At 33.3% G+C, this 17,619-nt stretch overlaps 1 protein-coding gene across 1 annotated transcript; it reads right to left on the bottom strand.

Annotated features, from left to right (window-relative positions):
* Positions 1 to 627: 627 nt before the first annotated feature.
* LOC100377581 (matrix metalloproteinase-19-like) lies at positions 628 to 10,996 on the bottom strand. Its single transcript, XM_078011569.2, has 9 exons — positions 10,770 to 10,996; positions 7,397 to 7,517; positions 6,311 to 6,516; positions 5,785 to 5,986; positions 4,476 to 4,634; positions 2,842 to 2,967; positions 2,371 to 2,513; positions 2,031 to 2,169; positions 628 to 1,529 (listed from the first exon to the last, which is right to left on the bottom strand). Exons 1-9 carry the CDS (start codon positions 10,857 to 10,859, stop codon positions 1,159 to 1,161), a joined length of 1,557 nt encoding a protein of 518 aa, XP_077867695.2. The 5' UTR covers positions 10,860 to 10,996; the 3' UTR covers positions 628 to 1,158.
* Between the last annotated feature and the right edge of the window lie 6,623 nt (positions 10,997 to 17,619).

Genomic DNA, 17,619 nt, shown 5'->3' with positions numbered 1-17,619 from the left:
AGTTAGCGAAGGTGGTGGTTGGTGTAATGCTAAGTTAGCAAGGGTGGTGGTTGGTGTAATGCTAAGTTAGCAAGGGTGGTGGTTGGTATAATGCTAAGTTAGCGAAGGTGGTGGTTGGTATAATGCTAAGTTAGCAAGAGTGATGTCTGGTATAATGCTAAGTTAGCAAAAGGTGGTGCTTGGTTTAATGCTAAGTTAGCAAGGGTGGTGGTTGGTATAATGCTAAGTTAGCAAGGGTGATGGTTGGTGTATTGCTAAGTTAGCAAGGGTGGTGGTTGGTATAATGGTAAGTTAGCAAGGGTGGTGGTTGGTATAATGCTAAGTTGGCAAAGGGTGGTGCTTGGTATTATGGTAAGTTAGCGAAGGTGGTGGTTGGTATAATGCTAAGTTAGCAAGGGTGGTGGTTGGTGTAATGCTAAGTTAGCAAGGGTGGTGGTTGGTATAATGCTAAGTTAGCGAAGGTGGTGGTTGGTATAATGCTAAGTTAGCAAGGGTGATGGTTGGTAAAATGCTAAGTTAGCAAAGGTGAGTCTGAAATTTTACTTGTTTCCGGTGAATGGGAATTTAGTTTTTTCAAACAGTAGTTTATATTTGTACATGACAAGACAGTTTTGAAACAAATAAGAATCAATTAATAAATATATTTTTTTATTTATTATGTCCAGCACAACAATCTGAATAAAATAGGATCCTAGTCCGATTGGCATGTCCAGCATGCACATCAATTTGATAAATAACAACTACAATAAGTGCAGCCATACATTTACAATTAGCACCTAAGAAAAACAAGTCAGTAGTGACTTAAATGTCTGGAAATGTCACCTGTCACAAACAAAAATATTTAAAAAGTAATAAAATATATATATATATATACATATAAACTTAATTACATGTATACTTCAAAATTATAATATATATATGCAATAGTAATTTAGTTATGATTGGTCTCAGTAACTAGAAATATTATTGTATGAGAGCTATTTGAAACTCTAAGGGTTTTAGTGTGTTTTAAAGATATGGATATTCACTAGGTTTTAAATTTACTGGTTTTCAAGAAACAATATGCATGTAAAGCTTAAATTTTCATATTTACTGGGTTTTAAATTGAGCAAAGCAAAACACAACCCAGTAAATAATTAGTGGCTGTGTATAAATACATCATTTAATAAAACATAACAAAAGAATTAAACACAACATAGGGCTAGACATGGATGGTATTCCACTGCTACCATCAACATAACTATTCTCAGTGATGACTTCAGTGCTATTAGTTGACATGGTAACATCCTGTAATAGATTATTTGAACATCCAAGCCACCAAAGCGAAGACTGCCTAGGATAAGTGTCGTCAATACTGTTGGAAAAATCATTGTATCTGTAATAGTCGCTACTGGAAAAAAAGTAAGTACGCCCGTTTCTCCATTGGAAAGCGGCATCAATGCTATTTGGCAGTCCACCCCATACTGTCAACGGCCGGGGATACCCGCTGTCAACACCGTAGCCTGAAGTATAGCGATAGTATTGGTCACCTGAAATAATAAAACAATGTATAATGAGTAATCTGACTTGTCATTGTCTGCACACAATTATTCATAAAAAATTGAAATGTTAGATACAAATGAATTGTTAATTATTAGGCACAGATTACTATAAAAAGGTTTCACACCAATTTAATTTCTGAATTTGATGTGGCATATATATATATATATTTTAAAATTACACTAAAAATGCTTTGAAAATACTGATATAAACCTAAAATAAATCTGTGATTTTTTCAATGTCTTTATTTTGCCGACAATTTTTTTCCAACATACTCTGGAAGCAATTGAACACTATAAGTGAATTAATCAGGCTTCTCTAATGTCAAATTCTAACCTGAGAACTCATTATGATAATAATTCATATTAAAGTTTAACATAATCACTCTGATATGTTATAATACGTCATACTTCATAATGTTGTCAAGCATTAATGAACAACACCAAACAGACAAAACATAATTTTAAAATTGTATTGTCATTAGCTCTCACCTTTAATGAAGTATGTTTTACCATTACCACTCCAAACAAATGCTGCATCTATGTTGCTGGGCAACCGTCTCCAGACAGAGATAGACTTAGGATAACCTGCATCTAACATCTGGTTATAATAGCGCCAGTATTGATCACCCTGTTGGAAAATAACATTATAAACTAAATGGTAAAATAATTATTGATGATTGAGTTTGGGTGTCCCAGATTTTTATAGGCTCTTTTTCATCGATTTGATGAAAAGAATTTTATTTCACTCATTAGTCATGCTGTCTATTGCTGCATCAAGTTCACCACTGCTCATTTTCAAAATTAATTTGTGTGTTATGTTAATTTATACCTTGAAAAAGTATGTTCTTTGATTTGTAGTCCAGTATAGCCCAGCATCCAGGTTGTCAGGGAGACCAGCCCATTCATTGCTTATCAATTTGGGATATCCATTGTAAGGTAAGCCATTGTCATTCAATTTCCAAAAATATTGACCTATTAGTAAAAACCATATGTTCACTTAATGTTTATTTTTAATTTAAAGTATGATTCCTTGCACTAGACTAAACTAAATGAAATGATCTAAATTAAAATAAAATAAACAAACAAACATACATACCATGCTAAACTAACTAAACCTAATTAAATTTAATTATAAACTAAACCTAACTAAACTAAACCTAACCTAACTAAACTAAACTAAACTAAACTAAACTAAACTAAACTAAACTAAACTAAACTAAACTAAACTAAACTAAACTAAACTAAACTAAACTAAACTAAACATATGAACTGAACGCTAAATTAATAACTAAACTCTTACCTTTAAACATATAAGTTGAGCCATCAGCAGTTGTGGTAACAGCATCAAATACTCCTTCACATCCTGGTTGGCCTGGATTAGGATTAGGATGAGGTGCTACAGTCAGTTCACCATTGTCAGACATGCCTACAAAACAACACAGAAATGATATATCTTGATTGTATGATATATCTGTCTTAAAAACCTCTACAAGGTGTTGATTACCCAGACACATTGTGTTCAATGTGGGTCCCATGAGACATAAACAACATATATTTGTTTAGATGAAACACACACACATTCTGCTCTTGCAACGTACACGAAGTCAGGAGAGACAATATTAAATATCTGGAGCTGTCGTCTGACACAAAAATATATTTGTTATAAAATATATTTTTAAAATATACATGATCATCATCACTAATCAGTCTGTGATTAATTTTATCGGAGACTAGATTTATCACTCAGTGACAATCATGAAACAATTTTTATACCAGTGACTTTCGCAAAATGTTGTCTTCATAAATGAAAAATTAAATGTTTACAGCATTGATTGAATTGTTTGTACATGACAACATTATTAATTAAACAAGCCATGCATGGCATAGTCCCCGTTAGTTATCAAATTTAGGATATATAGTTTTGTTTATAGTAATTATAGTTGGAACATAAACATGTCAGAGATATGGTTACAGAAGATGATGCTTGGTTATGATGATTTTTTTAACATTAAAATGATTGACATCTTGTATCTGATCGTCAAACAAGTACTTGTCAATATTGAGAAATATTGCTCTGAAAAAGCATTAATTAAAACAAAATGGCCACCAGTCGATGATGTAAAAGAATATATAAAATTTGAACATAATCAGTCAAAGCATATCAGAGATATGGCTCTAGAAGTGTATTCATTTAAACAAAATGGGCGTCAGTCAGCCATTTTGAATCTAATCTGAAAAATAAAATTACGTGCATCATGAACCCATAATGTCCAACGTATGTACCAAGTTTAAATGAAATCCATTCCTAAATGCTTTATTTTGATGATTTTTTAGCCAAAAATGGCCACCATTCGGCCATCTTGAATCAGACCATGAAACAAATTAATATACATATGTATATTATTATGCATGATGTATATGTGAAGTCTGATTGAGATTAGTCCAGGCATGTCCAAGATACATGCACGTACAAACGGACGCACAAAGGGTAAAACATAAGTCCCCGTTTTCTGACTGTGGACTAAAAAACAGAACCATAATATTGTGTCGCAAGAAATGAGTCAGCTTGAAAATCATGTGGTTTTTGGCATCTGTTAAAACTATGCAAATTTGCTACTGTGATTATACAGGACAGTTAAAATCTTTTCACTGTGACTAATTTGGATCTTGATGGATTATATTGGGTAATAGAAATAAAAAATTAACATACAATATTTGCTCTATTAGTCTCGCATAGGCTTATTTAAATTACAGAAATGTTTACAGAAAGAGCAAAATAAGAAATATTTTGATGAATCGGTATTCAATAATTGTTAGTAATGTATATATGCACTCTATACACTCTTATTCCGAAAAAAAGTAAAAATGTTAATCTACTATAGAGGTCACTCTACAGAATGATTACAGAAAAACAAAGTATATGTGAAAACCTACCATAGAGGGCCTGAATGCCATATATGTCATCTAAATGTAGTTGGAAGTATGGTTGATATCCAGCATAGAATGGTGCCATCAATGCAGCAGATACGTCAGTATGTCCCAGGCCAAGACTGTGTCCAAACTCGTGTGCAGCAACTTGAAACAGATTTACTCCTATAAGAATAATTATTTTACACATAATCATAAGTTATGTATTATAAGCATGTAAACCGATAAATATTCACTGCCAGAAATGATTACGATTTGAGTGCGTGACATGACATAATTTGATGAATTGAATAAACTCATGAAATGATTTGACTGAACTCATGAAATGATTTGATGAATTGAGTAAACTCATGAAATGATTTGATGAATCGAGTGAACTCATGAAATGATTTAACTGAACTCATGTAATGATTTGATGAATTGAGTAAACTCATGAAATGATTTGACTGAACTCATGAAATGATTTGATGAATTGAGTAAACTCATGAAATGATTTGAGTGAACTCATGAAATGATTTAATGAATTGAGTAAACTCAAAATGATTTGAGTGAACTCATGAAATGATTTGATGAATTGAGTAAACTCATGAAATGATTTGAGTGAACTCATGAAATGATTTAATGAATTGAGTAAACTCAAAATGATTTGAGTGAACTCATGAAATGAAATGATTTGAGTGAACTCATGAAATGATTCGATGAATTGAGTAAACTAATGAAATGATTTGATGAATTGAGTAAACTAATGAAATGATTTGAGTGAACTCATGAAATGATTTGATGAATTGAGTAAACTCATGAAATGATTTGAGTGAACTCATAAAATGATTTGATGAATTGAGTAAACTCATAAAATGATTTGAGTGAACTCATTAAATGATTTGATGAATTGAGTAAACTCATAAAATGATTTGAGTGAACTCATGAAATGAATTGACGAATTGAGTAAACTCATGAAATGATTTGAGTGAACTCATGAAATGATTTGATGATTTGAGTAAACTCATAAAATGATTTGTGTGAACTCATGAAATGAATTGATGAATTGAGTAAACTCATAAAATGATTTGAGTGAACTCATGAAATGAATTGATGAATTAAGTAAACTCATGAAATGATTTGAGTGAACTCGTGAAATGATTTGATGAATTGAGTGAACTCATGACATTATTTAATGAGTTGAGTGAACTCAAACAAGCATTTACCCATGGGCCTTTGCGTTTTAGCATGCATTAATCACTTAGAACTCAATTCCCGCACATGTGCAGGTGAACATTGTCACTGCCATACTAGTTCATTGCTTTATATTACGTACCGTAATAACTACTCCTTGTGAAATACTCATCATCATCAAAGTGGGCGTCTCCAACTTCTGGAAAGTATGCATGAGCCAATACACCACCTGGACCATCAAATGGACCATTATCCCCATGGTAACCACCCTCAAATAGTATAACAATATCAGCAATACCACTATAAATTTGAGTGAATGTCAATGGTGTGACCTCTGCCCATACCTAGATTCACAACAATAAATAATGTGATAACATAATTAGCTTAAAACTTGAGAACAAATTTTTCTAGAAATTTCAAAATTTGGAAGCAATAGTGTTTCAATGTAATACAAATGTTGAGAGATTTAAAAAAAATTTTTTACATCAGGTTATTATCTTCATTTCTATTTCACGCCAAAATCCCCCTATATCGTGTTGATGCATCAGGAGATTACCTGAGAAGTGCATGCATGCTATTCAAAGCGAGAAAAGTTTCAGCACATTTATTTTCCTTTGAGATTGCTACAATTCTTTAAATGTAATTTCAACTGAATAATTAATTCTTACATTAAAGGCCTTTGCTATTACAAAGTCAACCTCATTTTGTGGCATATCTTGCGTATATTGCGTAATCATATAAGTCAAATCTGTTTTCCGCCATGCAGCTTGAGCGTTGTATCTTTTACGTCTGACTTCATTTGCTGTGCCAATAAAATCTTGCATACCACATCTCGGTCTGTTCATCATTTCCATGGTAACATCATCAATTACACCTGCACAAAACATCACAGAAATAGAGACAGCTTCAACAAATTGACTTATATTTTCAGCAACATCAACTACAATATGCATTCTATAATAAGATCAAGTGATCAGATAGCATTTATATCCACCCATTACAAATATATATATTCTTACGCATAAACTACTCATCAAAACATCACAGTGTAACATTTAGTACTGAAGAAATTATTAATTTGTATGCTCAATCTATGTACTTCAGTGATATACATGATTAAAGTGGGGAGTCATTACCTGCGCATACGTCAGATGACCATAGCGTGCCATTGTTTACAAACAAGCGTCTACCCATGAGCCTTTGCATTTTAGTGTGTTTTTATCGTTGCTTGGGACTCAATGCCCACGTGCCGCAGGTGATGACCCTCTCGCTTTAATTAATGTAGTGTAATACTGTAAAATCTGTATTAGAAACCGCGGCTTCTATTAAAATGGTACAATGCAATAGAAGGGATGTGGCTTCTATTAGTGCATCTACACATATGAGAAATGGTGAATTTGTGGATCTCAATTGTTCAAAAAGAATGGGTGCGGCTTCTATTAGGAATGCTGCTTCTAATACGGACTTTATGGTATTTGCTACCAAGTATAGCTCAGTAATCTGTTTTGTAATCACAGAATCAAGTTGAGGGAGATAAATGTTGAAAACAAATTGGCCTCTAAGTCACTAAGACATGGATTTTTTTTCTACACACATTTATGTGGGAAGTTTTTATAAAATAAAATGCTTAGCATTGAATGTATAATCATGTTGGTCAAATGTATATTTACAGAAATTTGAAAGCATTCGATCACAGATTGATACGATGACTACTTCTTTTTAAGTAGCACGGGAATACCTGCTATGTTACCCACCTGTTACGGTAATGTTGGCGAATCTTTGGAAAGTTTTGATTGCTTCTGAAAAATCCCTCCCTTTACGCTGATCTGCAGATCCGTCATTGTTTCTGACATACCCAAAATGCTCCAAGTATTCCTATAATAAATAAGTAAATATGGAAATAATAATACTGCCATATTTAGAAGTTACTGTAAAATATTTTATTTTATCTTGAATTAATTTTCGCTGAAAGGAATTTTTGGGTGTTTTGTATGGAATTTATTTTCATTGATTTTTGACAAGTTGAATGTAAAATATAGGAAAAAAGGTATATTCGCTGGATTTTATTTTCACTGAATCATTGCTTCAGTGAAATTGGCGAATTATTAAAAATTAATTACAAGCGAAAATGAAGTATTTTACAGTACAAGACATTATGTAGATGTTTATCTTCTTCTCTTTCACAACAAACATAAGAAAACATAACTGAACTCCCCATAGACAACTGTGTTAAATCTTCAAAAACATTGCTATATGAATTTATACGTGTTCTATAACAAACATAAGAAAACATAACTGAACTCCCCATAGACAACTGTGTTAAATCTTCAAAAACATTGCTATATGAATTTATACGTGTTCTATAACAAACATAAGAAAACATAACTGAACTCCCCATAGACAACTGTGTTAAATCTTCAAAAACATTGCTATATGAATTTATACATGTTCTATAACAAACATAAGAAAACATAACTGAACTCCCCATAGACAACTGTGTTAAATCTTCAAAAACATTGCTATATGAATTTATACGGGTTCTATAACAAACATAAGAAAACATAACTGAACTCCCCATAGACAACTGTGTTAAATCTTCAAAAACATTGCTATATGAATTTATACATGTTCTATAACAAACATAAGAAAACAAAACTGAACTCCCCATAGACAACTGTGTTAAATCTTCAAAAACATTGCTATATGAATTTATACATGTTCTATAACAAACATAAGAAAACATAACTGAACTCCCCATAGACAACTGTGTTAAATCTTCAAAAACATTGCTATATGAATTTATACATGTTCTATAACAAACATAAGAAAACATAACTGAACTCCCCATAGACAACTGTGTTAAATCTTCAAAAACATTGCTATATGAATTTATACGGGTTCTATAACAAACATAAGAAAACAAAACTGAACTCCCCATAGACAACTGTGTTAAATCTTCAAAAACATTGCTATATGAATTTATACGGGTTCTATAACAAACATAAGAAAACAAAACTGAACTCCCCATAGACAACTGTGTTAAATCTTCAAAAACATTGCTATATGAATTTATACGTGTTCTATAACAAACATAAGAAAACATAACTGAACTCCCCATAGACAACTGTGTTAAATCTTCAAAAACATTGCTATATGAATTTATACGGGTTCTATAACAAACATAAGAAAACATAACTGAACTCCCCATAGACAACTGTGTTAAATCTTCAAAAACATTGCTATATGAATTTATACGGGTTCTATAACAAACATAAGAAAACATAACTGAACTCCCCATATAGACAACTGTGTTAAATCTTCAAAAACATTGCTATATGAATTTATACGGGTTCTATAACAAACATAAGAAAACATAACTGAACTCCCCATAGACAACTGTGTTAAATCTTCAAAAACATTGCTATATGAATTTATACGGGTTCTATAACAAACATAAGAAAACATAACTGAACTCCCCATATAGACAACTGTGTTAAATCTTCAAAAACATTGCTATATGAATTTATACGTGTTCTATAACAAACATAAGAAAACATAACTGAACTCCCCATAGACAACTGTGTTAAATCTTCAAAAACATTGCTATATGAATTTATACGTGTTCTATAACAAACATAAGAAAACATAACTGAACTCCCCATAGACAACTGTGTTAAATCTTCAAAAACATTGCTATATGAATTTATACGTGTTCTATAACAAACATAAGAAAACATAACTGAACTCCCCATAGACAACTGTGTTAAATCTTCAAAAACATTGCTATATGAATTTATACGGGTTCTATAACAAACATAAGAAAACAAAACTGAACTCCCCATAGACAACTGTGTTAAATCTTCAAAAACATTGCTATATGAATTTATACGGGTTCTATAACAAACATAAGAAAACAAAACTGAACTCCCCATAGACAACTGTGTTAAATCTTCAAAAACATTGCTATATGAATTTATACGTGTTCTATAACAAACATAAGAAAACTTAACTGAACTCCCCATAGACAACTGTGTTAAATCTTCAAAAACATTGCTATATGAATTTATACGGGTTCTATAACAAACATAAGAAAACATAACTGAACTCCCCATAGACAACTGTGTTAAATCTTCAAAAACATTGCTATATGAATTTATACGGGTTCTATAACAAACATAAGAAAACATAACTGAACTCCCCATAGACAACTGTGTTAAATCTTCAAAAACATTGCTATATGAATTTATACGGGTTCTATAACAAACATGATAAACTGTTACTAATATGAAGTTTTAAGGCCGATGGTTTTCCCTCCTTCCTCTGAAAATGATAAGTTTACCTCAATTAGTGTTTTTCTTTCTTTTAAATGTTAATTATGTTTAAAATTAATTATAATTTCACTGCATGCGGTTGCCTTTATGTGCAAACGGTCACTGAGATATCAGATTGAGAGAGATACAAAACTTGTATTTGCGCTCGAATAAAACATGGTTACATAGGTTAGGTTTATTGTACCAAATATATTGAATATTGAAAAACAAACTTATTATAATCGTCATTGTGTCTGTTAACACTTTCCCTATTTGCAAAAATGTTAAGGATGTCCCATTTCTGAGCAGAACTTTGTTTTGTTCTTTCTTGTATTGTCTGCTTGTATTGTGAATCATACAACCACACCCAATGTAACGACTTCATTGTAGTCATGTGACACAATGTATATGAGTGATTATTGATGACTGAGGCATGTCCAAATATAGTCATAGACATACTACTAATTTGCATAAAATATATACTGTAAAATACATTATTTTCGCTTGGAATTTTTGCTCTTTTCGCTGAAGGAATGATTCAGTGATAATAAATTCCATACAAAACACCAAAAAACTAATTCCAGCTAAAATAAACTATTTCACAGTGCATAAATAATCAATATCTATAAAAAATAGAGATAATAATATAAAACATATCTTTAAACGGGTTAATTCCTTCACCCCTTCCCTTCCCAATTTCAACTGGGTGACCCTTACAAAACATGAGTGCCATACAAGACGATATTAATTGTTTGTTTGTTTGTTATACTACTCCAATTAAGAACGTAGACTTTCAATGGAAAAGTGTAAGACTTACGATTGCGCCGGCGTTACTATCTACGGGTGCTTGGTGAGTTATGGAACACAGCACGGAAAATGCTATAGGAAATACAATTAATCTCGCCATAGTCTTAAATATCACCCAGTTTTTGTCGTAGTAGCAGATCACGCAAGAGATCGAGTAGACGCTATATTCTAAGGGCGGACGCTAGCTGCGGGAAATGATAGTTGTGGGTTGATATCGCCTCCCAGGAACGTGTGATTACGTATTCTACCGTTACAATATGACAGATAGACTGTCAGTTGCATTTATATGAAGATATATAACAAAAGAACTCACGTGTGCGGGGTTGTTTAAGAAAGTCTGAATCACGACCCACCATTGATCGACCCAGGTCACTGGACACTACCTTCTTTGGCGATGAAAGTTTTAGCGTACGTCATTTTAGCGAATTTTGATTGGCCAAGACATTCAATGACGTGTTCTTTTCTGTGGTTGTTTGTTGTGGTGATTCGCATGTGTCGTGACTGGCGGGCGTTCGCCTTAGCACAAACAGTATGTCCATGGTCTTAACCTCCATAGCCGTTATTCGGCCCCCTGCCGCTTCACACTATAGGCATACTTCCTGTTCTTACCTGTCCGGTTCAATTAGCACTTAATGACGAAGTAAAGAATATCCTTGGATGCGATTAAAATACTTAAACTCGTACGTTGTTTCAAAGTAGCAACAATGTCGGTGTTTGTTCCTTTGCTTTGTCTTGACTTTCTAAAAATACATTATAGTGGAACGCTACGCCATTACAAATTGGGGTATGACTGATGATGTAGATATTTGTGCCGAGGCCAAGACCCTAAATAAAACACTATCCATATTTCGTATTAGAGTGGGGTTTGTCAATACAGTCGACAGTGTATTGTATGTATGATACGTATACTGGAATATAACAACATTGAGACCTTCATAGTTTGTAGCAGGTCCATGGTTTCAGAGACCAAACTGATCAAGGGGCTAATCTGTTACGAGTAAGACCAAAGGGTAATGCTAGGCCATGAAAATGTCTCCAATTACCTCATCAAATCATATCTTTATAATATTATCCAATTTAGTGTAGTGCTTAGTAAGGCGTATTTGTCCTCAAACAATTTCTAATATTTCTATACTCCCAGATATCAAGATGTATTGATAAATTCTCTATTGGATAATTCACCAATGTTAGAGGATAGAAATTACCTCATGTTAGGGAGTTGGTCACGAGAAATTACGAGAAATTACATCAAGTTAGGGAGTTGGTCACGAGAAATTACATCAAATTAGGAGTGAAATTATTCTAAATGAAAGTATAAGGGGAGGCCTCTTACAATCAATGATTTTTTTTACGTTTATATACTCTTCTGCCGATTACACACATTCCAACCAATCAACAAAATTGGACATTGTAGAAAATAGAATTTATTCATTGGATCAACTATTTGAATAGTTAAATATAAACAACTGTACATGTATTCCGACATCACGTAATAGACTATGTATTAAATATTTCTGTAAACAACCAAATGCCGACATCACGTATTAGACTATGTATTAAATATTTCTGTAAACAACCAAATGCCGACATCAAGTATTAGACTATGTATTAAATATTTCTGTAAACAACCAAATGCCGACATCACGTATTAGACTATGTATTAAATATTTCTGTAAACAACTAAATGTCGACATCACGTATTAGACTATGTATTAAATATTTCTGTAAATAACTAAATGTCGACATTACGTATTAGACTATGTATTAAATCTTATTATTAGTTATCTTTAAACAAAGCTATACCGCCATATGTTATGAAATAATTGACATCAACACATGTAACAATTTGTGTAAATTTCACAATGAAATCAAATCATTATGTCTTCTTATGCCCATTACGTATATTAACAATAAAAGTGGTAAAACGTTTACAACACAATTAACACACCACATATGTAAACGCATTACAATTACAGGCTATTTTTCATAAAAGCACAATCCATCCACGAGAAAAGGACTGTGATGTAAGTTATGATGTTATAAAACTAATACTCCCATGCATACATAGAAATTCAAGTGAATTTACTGGTAGTTATTATTTTCATATCTACATATGTTTCACCATTTTACTGCTGTGACTCGTTGAACTTATCATAACAGGATTGTACTTGGTGTTGCTATAAAATTTATTAAATCTCTGATACTGTTCAGCATTATTTATTCTAATGAGATTGGACGAGAGTGTCTAAACCGGATGCGATGTTCGGATGTTCCGCCCAAGTATTGTGTCTGGGCCTGGATGTGACCCTGGACCGGTTGTTTCTGTTATGTTTATGTAAGTGTTGGACGTTTCTGTCGTCGACGTATGGTTTCATATTGTCACGAGGAGTTGACTGTACGCTGAACAGAAATATTGGTATCTGAAGTGTAAAGAATCGTATAGAAATATGTGTGCAATAAACGCTAGTATTTCAAGTTAAAACTGTATGAGCTAAGTACCTACAAGTACCGGCACCAAATAGAAATAATTAAAATGCTTTATTTTTTCGCATATACAGTTATCATCGGGCACAATTTGTTCCATATAAATGATTCAAATTATATTCGCATTGAGCCATAGTATTTTCCTTTGAAATTACATGTACTCCTGTGGTAAACCAACATAGCCTTGGCTGTTACAATCAAGTTTAGTAATACTAACATATAAGTGATCACACTCTAAAGTAAATACAGCTGGTGTGTATTTACATGACGTGAATCGTTGACAGTCTTTAGCTGTTTTCACTCAACATTATATGATACATGTAATTCTTTGCTGTAGAATACCGTCTCGCCACTCTCTCTCTATATATATACCCCACCAGACTTCGTTATAGTACGAATCCTGTTTTCCATTGTGATATCCAACCACAGTTATATTAGGACAACTATTGTTGATGTTATAAAAATGACCTTATGTCACAAGAAAATTAGAAAAAAATAGTTTATGAGAAACTATCAAATCTACGCCGGTACGACTCTTATAGGAACTTATAAATATAAGCTATATATATAAAGTGTTACCGTGAGGGCGCCGCTCAAAGTAAAGGTTAACAAATAAACTCTAATATGAGCACAAATAATCGCCGGAAGATTCTTATCTTAATTGCACTTGACTGAGTCGAGGGGAAGTGGAAACAAAACGCCCACACAGTAAGTGGTCTGATAGAAATCGGTTGGAAAATAAGGTTCTAAAGAGTCAATTAACATAACGTACCTGTGTTACGTGATCATTCTAAAACAACCTGAATTTAGTCCCCAGTTTTTCTTCTATAAAGATGTGACTAGTATTTTTTATAACTTTTAGTTTTACTACTGTGAATAAACTGGTACCATTCCACCTTTGAAAAAAAAACGAATAAAACACCATGTGTTATTAATGTTTTCTTTAATCTCCAGCCAAACCAACACGTTTATATTTTCACTGTGTTCCAAAGCAAAAACAAGATTATAACGATAGTTGGATTAAAACAAGATAGACTTATGGGCTGGTAGTTTTATCATTCTAGTAAATTAAGTCAACGGTTCTCCGGTCAGTGAAGTGCTCCCTCGTCTATGGCAATGTTTGAAAACAGCATTTGATCAGCTGGATTTTGGGTGAGGTCGTTTGAAGTACAATTTGTTCACTGTTCCAGTGAGACAGGGCATCTGAATTTAGTATGTCTAAACTTCTCCAATATATTTTCAACAATTTACAGTACCTACAACATTTCTTGTTGGTCGGAAATCCGCTCCAATGAGTAACTTCTGGTGGTTTCAAGTGTGTGAAAAATGTGATACTTAAACTGTACGGTCCCTTTAATGTGATTGTTTCAAAGTTGTTCCTTCGCTTTTTTCAACTTTAAACAACAATTCGCTGTTATTGGAACGCCTACTGTACTTCATTACAAATCGACGTATTCAAGTTAAAACACAGACGAGTGTCCATGCAATAAATAAGATATAAGTATCTTTATTTAAAGACTCCGAATACAATCTACTATAATACTGAGAAAAATTATGCATAATCAAAGATCGTGAAATCAAATGGTAGTTGAAAGTGAAACAAGCCAATTTATAAACGTTCGTTCTATAATGGTAACACTCGATGATACTGAATGTAATATTACGTTGCTGAAATGTACGTTATGTTGAGTAACGTACATTTCAGCTAAATAAACTTCGGAAGACTTGCACGACGTATAATAGGTTCTTGCCAACTTACTAGCCTAATGTAATTTCTCTATTTTGCCCTAGTTCGCTATCACGGTAACGTATGTTTAACGTAATTTTTGTTCGTCCACATATATATTGCCCATTAGCCTCAAAAAATGTGTGGCGTTATTGTTTTTTATTTATTTATTTTAGTTATTCATTTTACCATTAAAATTACGCACCCGACGGGGTAACTTTAAATAACGTAGTTCCTGGAGCAGTTTTTAAACAAGCATTTACCACGTGGGATATAATGTTTGATAAGAAAATGATGACTTGGGACATTAATCATATTTATAGAGCATATTTTATCAGCAGAGCACTTAACGTACATTTAACCCAATCTTGGGACAGAAACATTTCTAATAATAAAAAAAATATTATTCAATATCTTAGAAAATTGATTCCGTGAATTAGAACTTAATGTATTCGTGATTATATCAAAATAACAAACTTAGCTCTCCATTTTAAAACAACTTATCGACTCACCCCATCTCCTGGGCAGTGACGTACGTATCATGAAACATAAGAAACTTTCGTTTTTAAAGCCCGGTTTGTACTCTTAATATCGGATGCAACATATAAGGAAATTCCCTTCTCAAATTCGAGAAAAAACTGCCTGTGTTTACACTGTTTATAATTATTCGAATGTATTCCGGTTAATTATCTGTCTATGATAAAAAATAGTTAGTACTATAATCTAGTATAATAGTAAAACCTACCGTCTTTGGAATTGTTACGACAAATCACTACTAATTTTAATAGTACGTCCTACGTTTGATTTGTGAATTAGATACCACGTGACGACACTGTTTCCGTTAATGTATAGATGCAAGTTCCGTCATTGTTCCGCCATTGACAAGGCTCTGGAATTTTAGCACTATCTTGCCAAGGCTGAGTGGTAAGAAAAAAAATCACCCAAGTGTCACCTGCATCTATACCTTAAATACAGACAAGCTTCAGTGCTCCAACATTTCAGAATTGTTGGCCTGAACCAACTTATTTAATCATTTCTTATGATGTTCATAACAAGGCGATGTTCTGCACGTAATATAAAGTGAGACAACTTTAATGTTGAAAACAACGTATCATTATACAAACAACACACCATTGGTCTTAGCTACCTCAATAAACTGATCTCATGATATAAACACACAATAAACTAAAATACAAGCAATGTGTACAGGTTAGCTCAAACAGAGTTCCATCCCAGACAATTCAACTCGAAAAGAGTTCCATTCCAGACAATTCAACTCAAAAAGAGATCCCATCCCAGACAATTCAACTCGAAAAGAGTTCCATCCCAGACAGTTCAGCTCAAAAAGAAATCCCGTCCCAGACAATTCAACTCAAAAATAGATCCCATCCCAGACAGTTCAGCTCAAAAAGAGTTCCATCCCAGAGAATTCAGGCCAAAAATAGATCCAATCCCAGCCAATTCAACTCAAAACGAGATTCCATCCCAGACAATTCAACTTGAAAAGAGATTCCATTCCAGACAATTCAACTTCAAAAGAGACCCCATACCAGACAATTCAACCTCAAAAGAGATCCCATCCCATACAATTCAGCTCAAAAATTGACCCTATCCCGGAGAATTCAACTTCGAAAAAGATCCCATCCCAGACAATTCAGCTCAAAACGAGTTCCATCCCAGAGAATTCAGGCCAAAAAGAGATCCAATCCCAGCCAATTCAACTCAAAAAGAGACCCCATCCCGGACAATTCAACTCAAAAAAAGATTCCCATTCCAGAAAATTCAGCTCAAAAAAAGAACCCATCCCAGACAATTCAACTACATATTTGACATAATGTATGTGATATCCACAGTGAATTGAAAAATTAATTAAGCATAATCGATATAAAACAATGTGTGTATATTCTTTGTTTTTATGTATCGTCGACTCGCACGCACTGGACGGGTTTTAATGAATTTGTCTTTTCAATGTTTGTTATCTCATTACTGTTAATAAATATTAGTCTATTCAAGTTTATGGTTGTTGTAGAGCGTTACTTTTTATTATAATGTTCGAGTTCTTTTCCAGTTTCTTGTCGCGTGAAACACTTTCATCATGCAGGCGTGAATCGCGCTCTCGTCGATCGAATACGGTGAATTCCGTCGCTGGGGGCACACTCGCCACAAACTATGCTGTCACGAAACTAATTAGGAAGAATCACAATAGTATTTCCCTTTGTGCATGGTTTGGCGTCAGAGCGTACTCGGTTACATAGCAAAAAGATAATCACGCATGAATATTGCTCGGCATCATTGCTCGGTATCATTTGTTATTTCTCCATGGTATTTTACACGCGTTGTATGCGTCGCTATGGCCAGAACGCGGCAAGACGACCACCGCCCTTTAACTTCACGTTTTGAGCCGTTAAGTGACTGGGCTTTAACTGCTACTTCTCATTCCCAACCACTTGAAAACAGTTCTCGTCAATCCGGGAATTAAGTGCTGAATATTCGAGTCGTTGCATATGCTTGATTCCTACAGATCTGCAGTACGCGCTATGAATGATCTGCATCAAGAATTTCCGGAAACTACTTTGTCCAATATATACTTCCGTATTTAGACTCAAAGATTGAAATAAGAGTGTAATTACACAATGATTTTTCTACAAAG

The sequence above is a fragment of the Saccoglossus kowalevskii genome, chromosome 19 (assembly GCF_978046115.1).
Source record: "Saccoglossus kowalevskii chromosome 19, keSacKowa6.1, whole genome shotgun sequence".
In the NCBI taxonomy this organism is placed as follows: domain Eukaryota; kingdom Metazoa; phylum Hemichordata; class Enteropneusta; family Harrimaniidae; genus Saccoglossus; species Saccoglossus kowalevskii.
The sequence above is the reverse complement of the archived record's forward strand: the minus strand, read 5'-3'. Positions and strand labels throughout refer to the sequence as shown.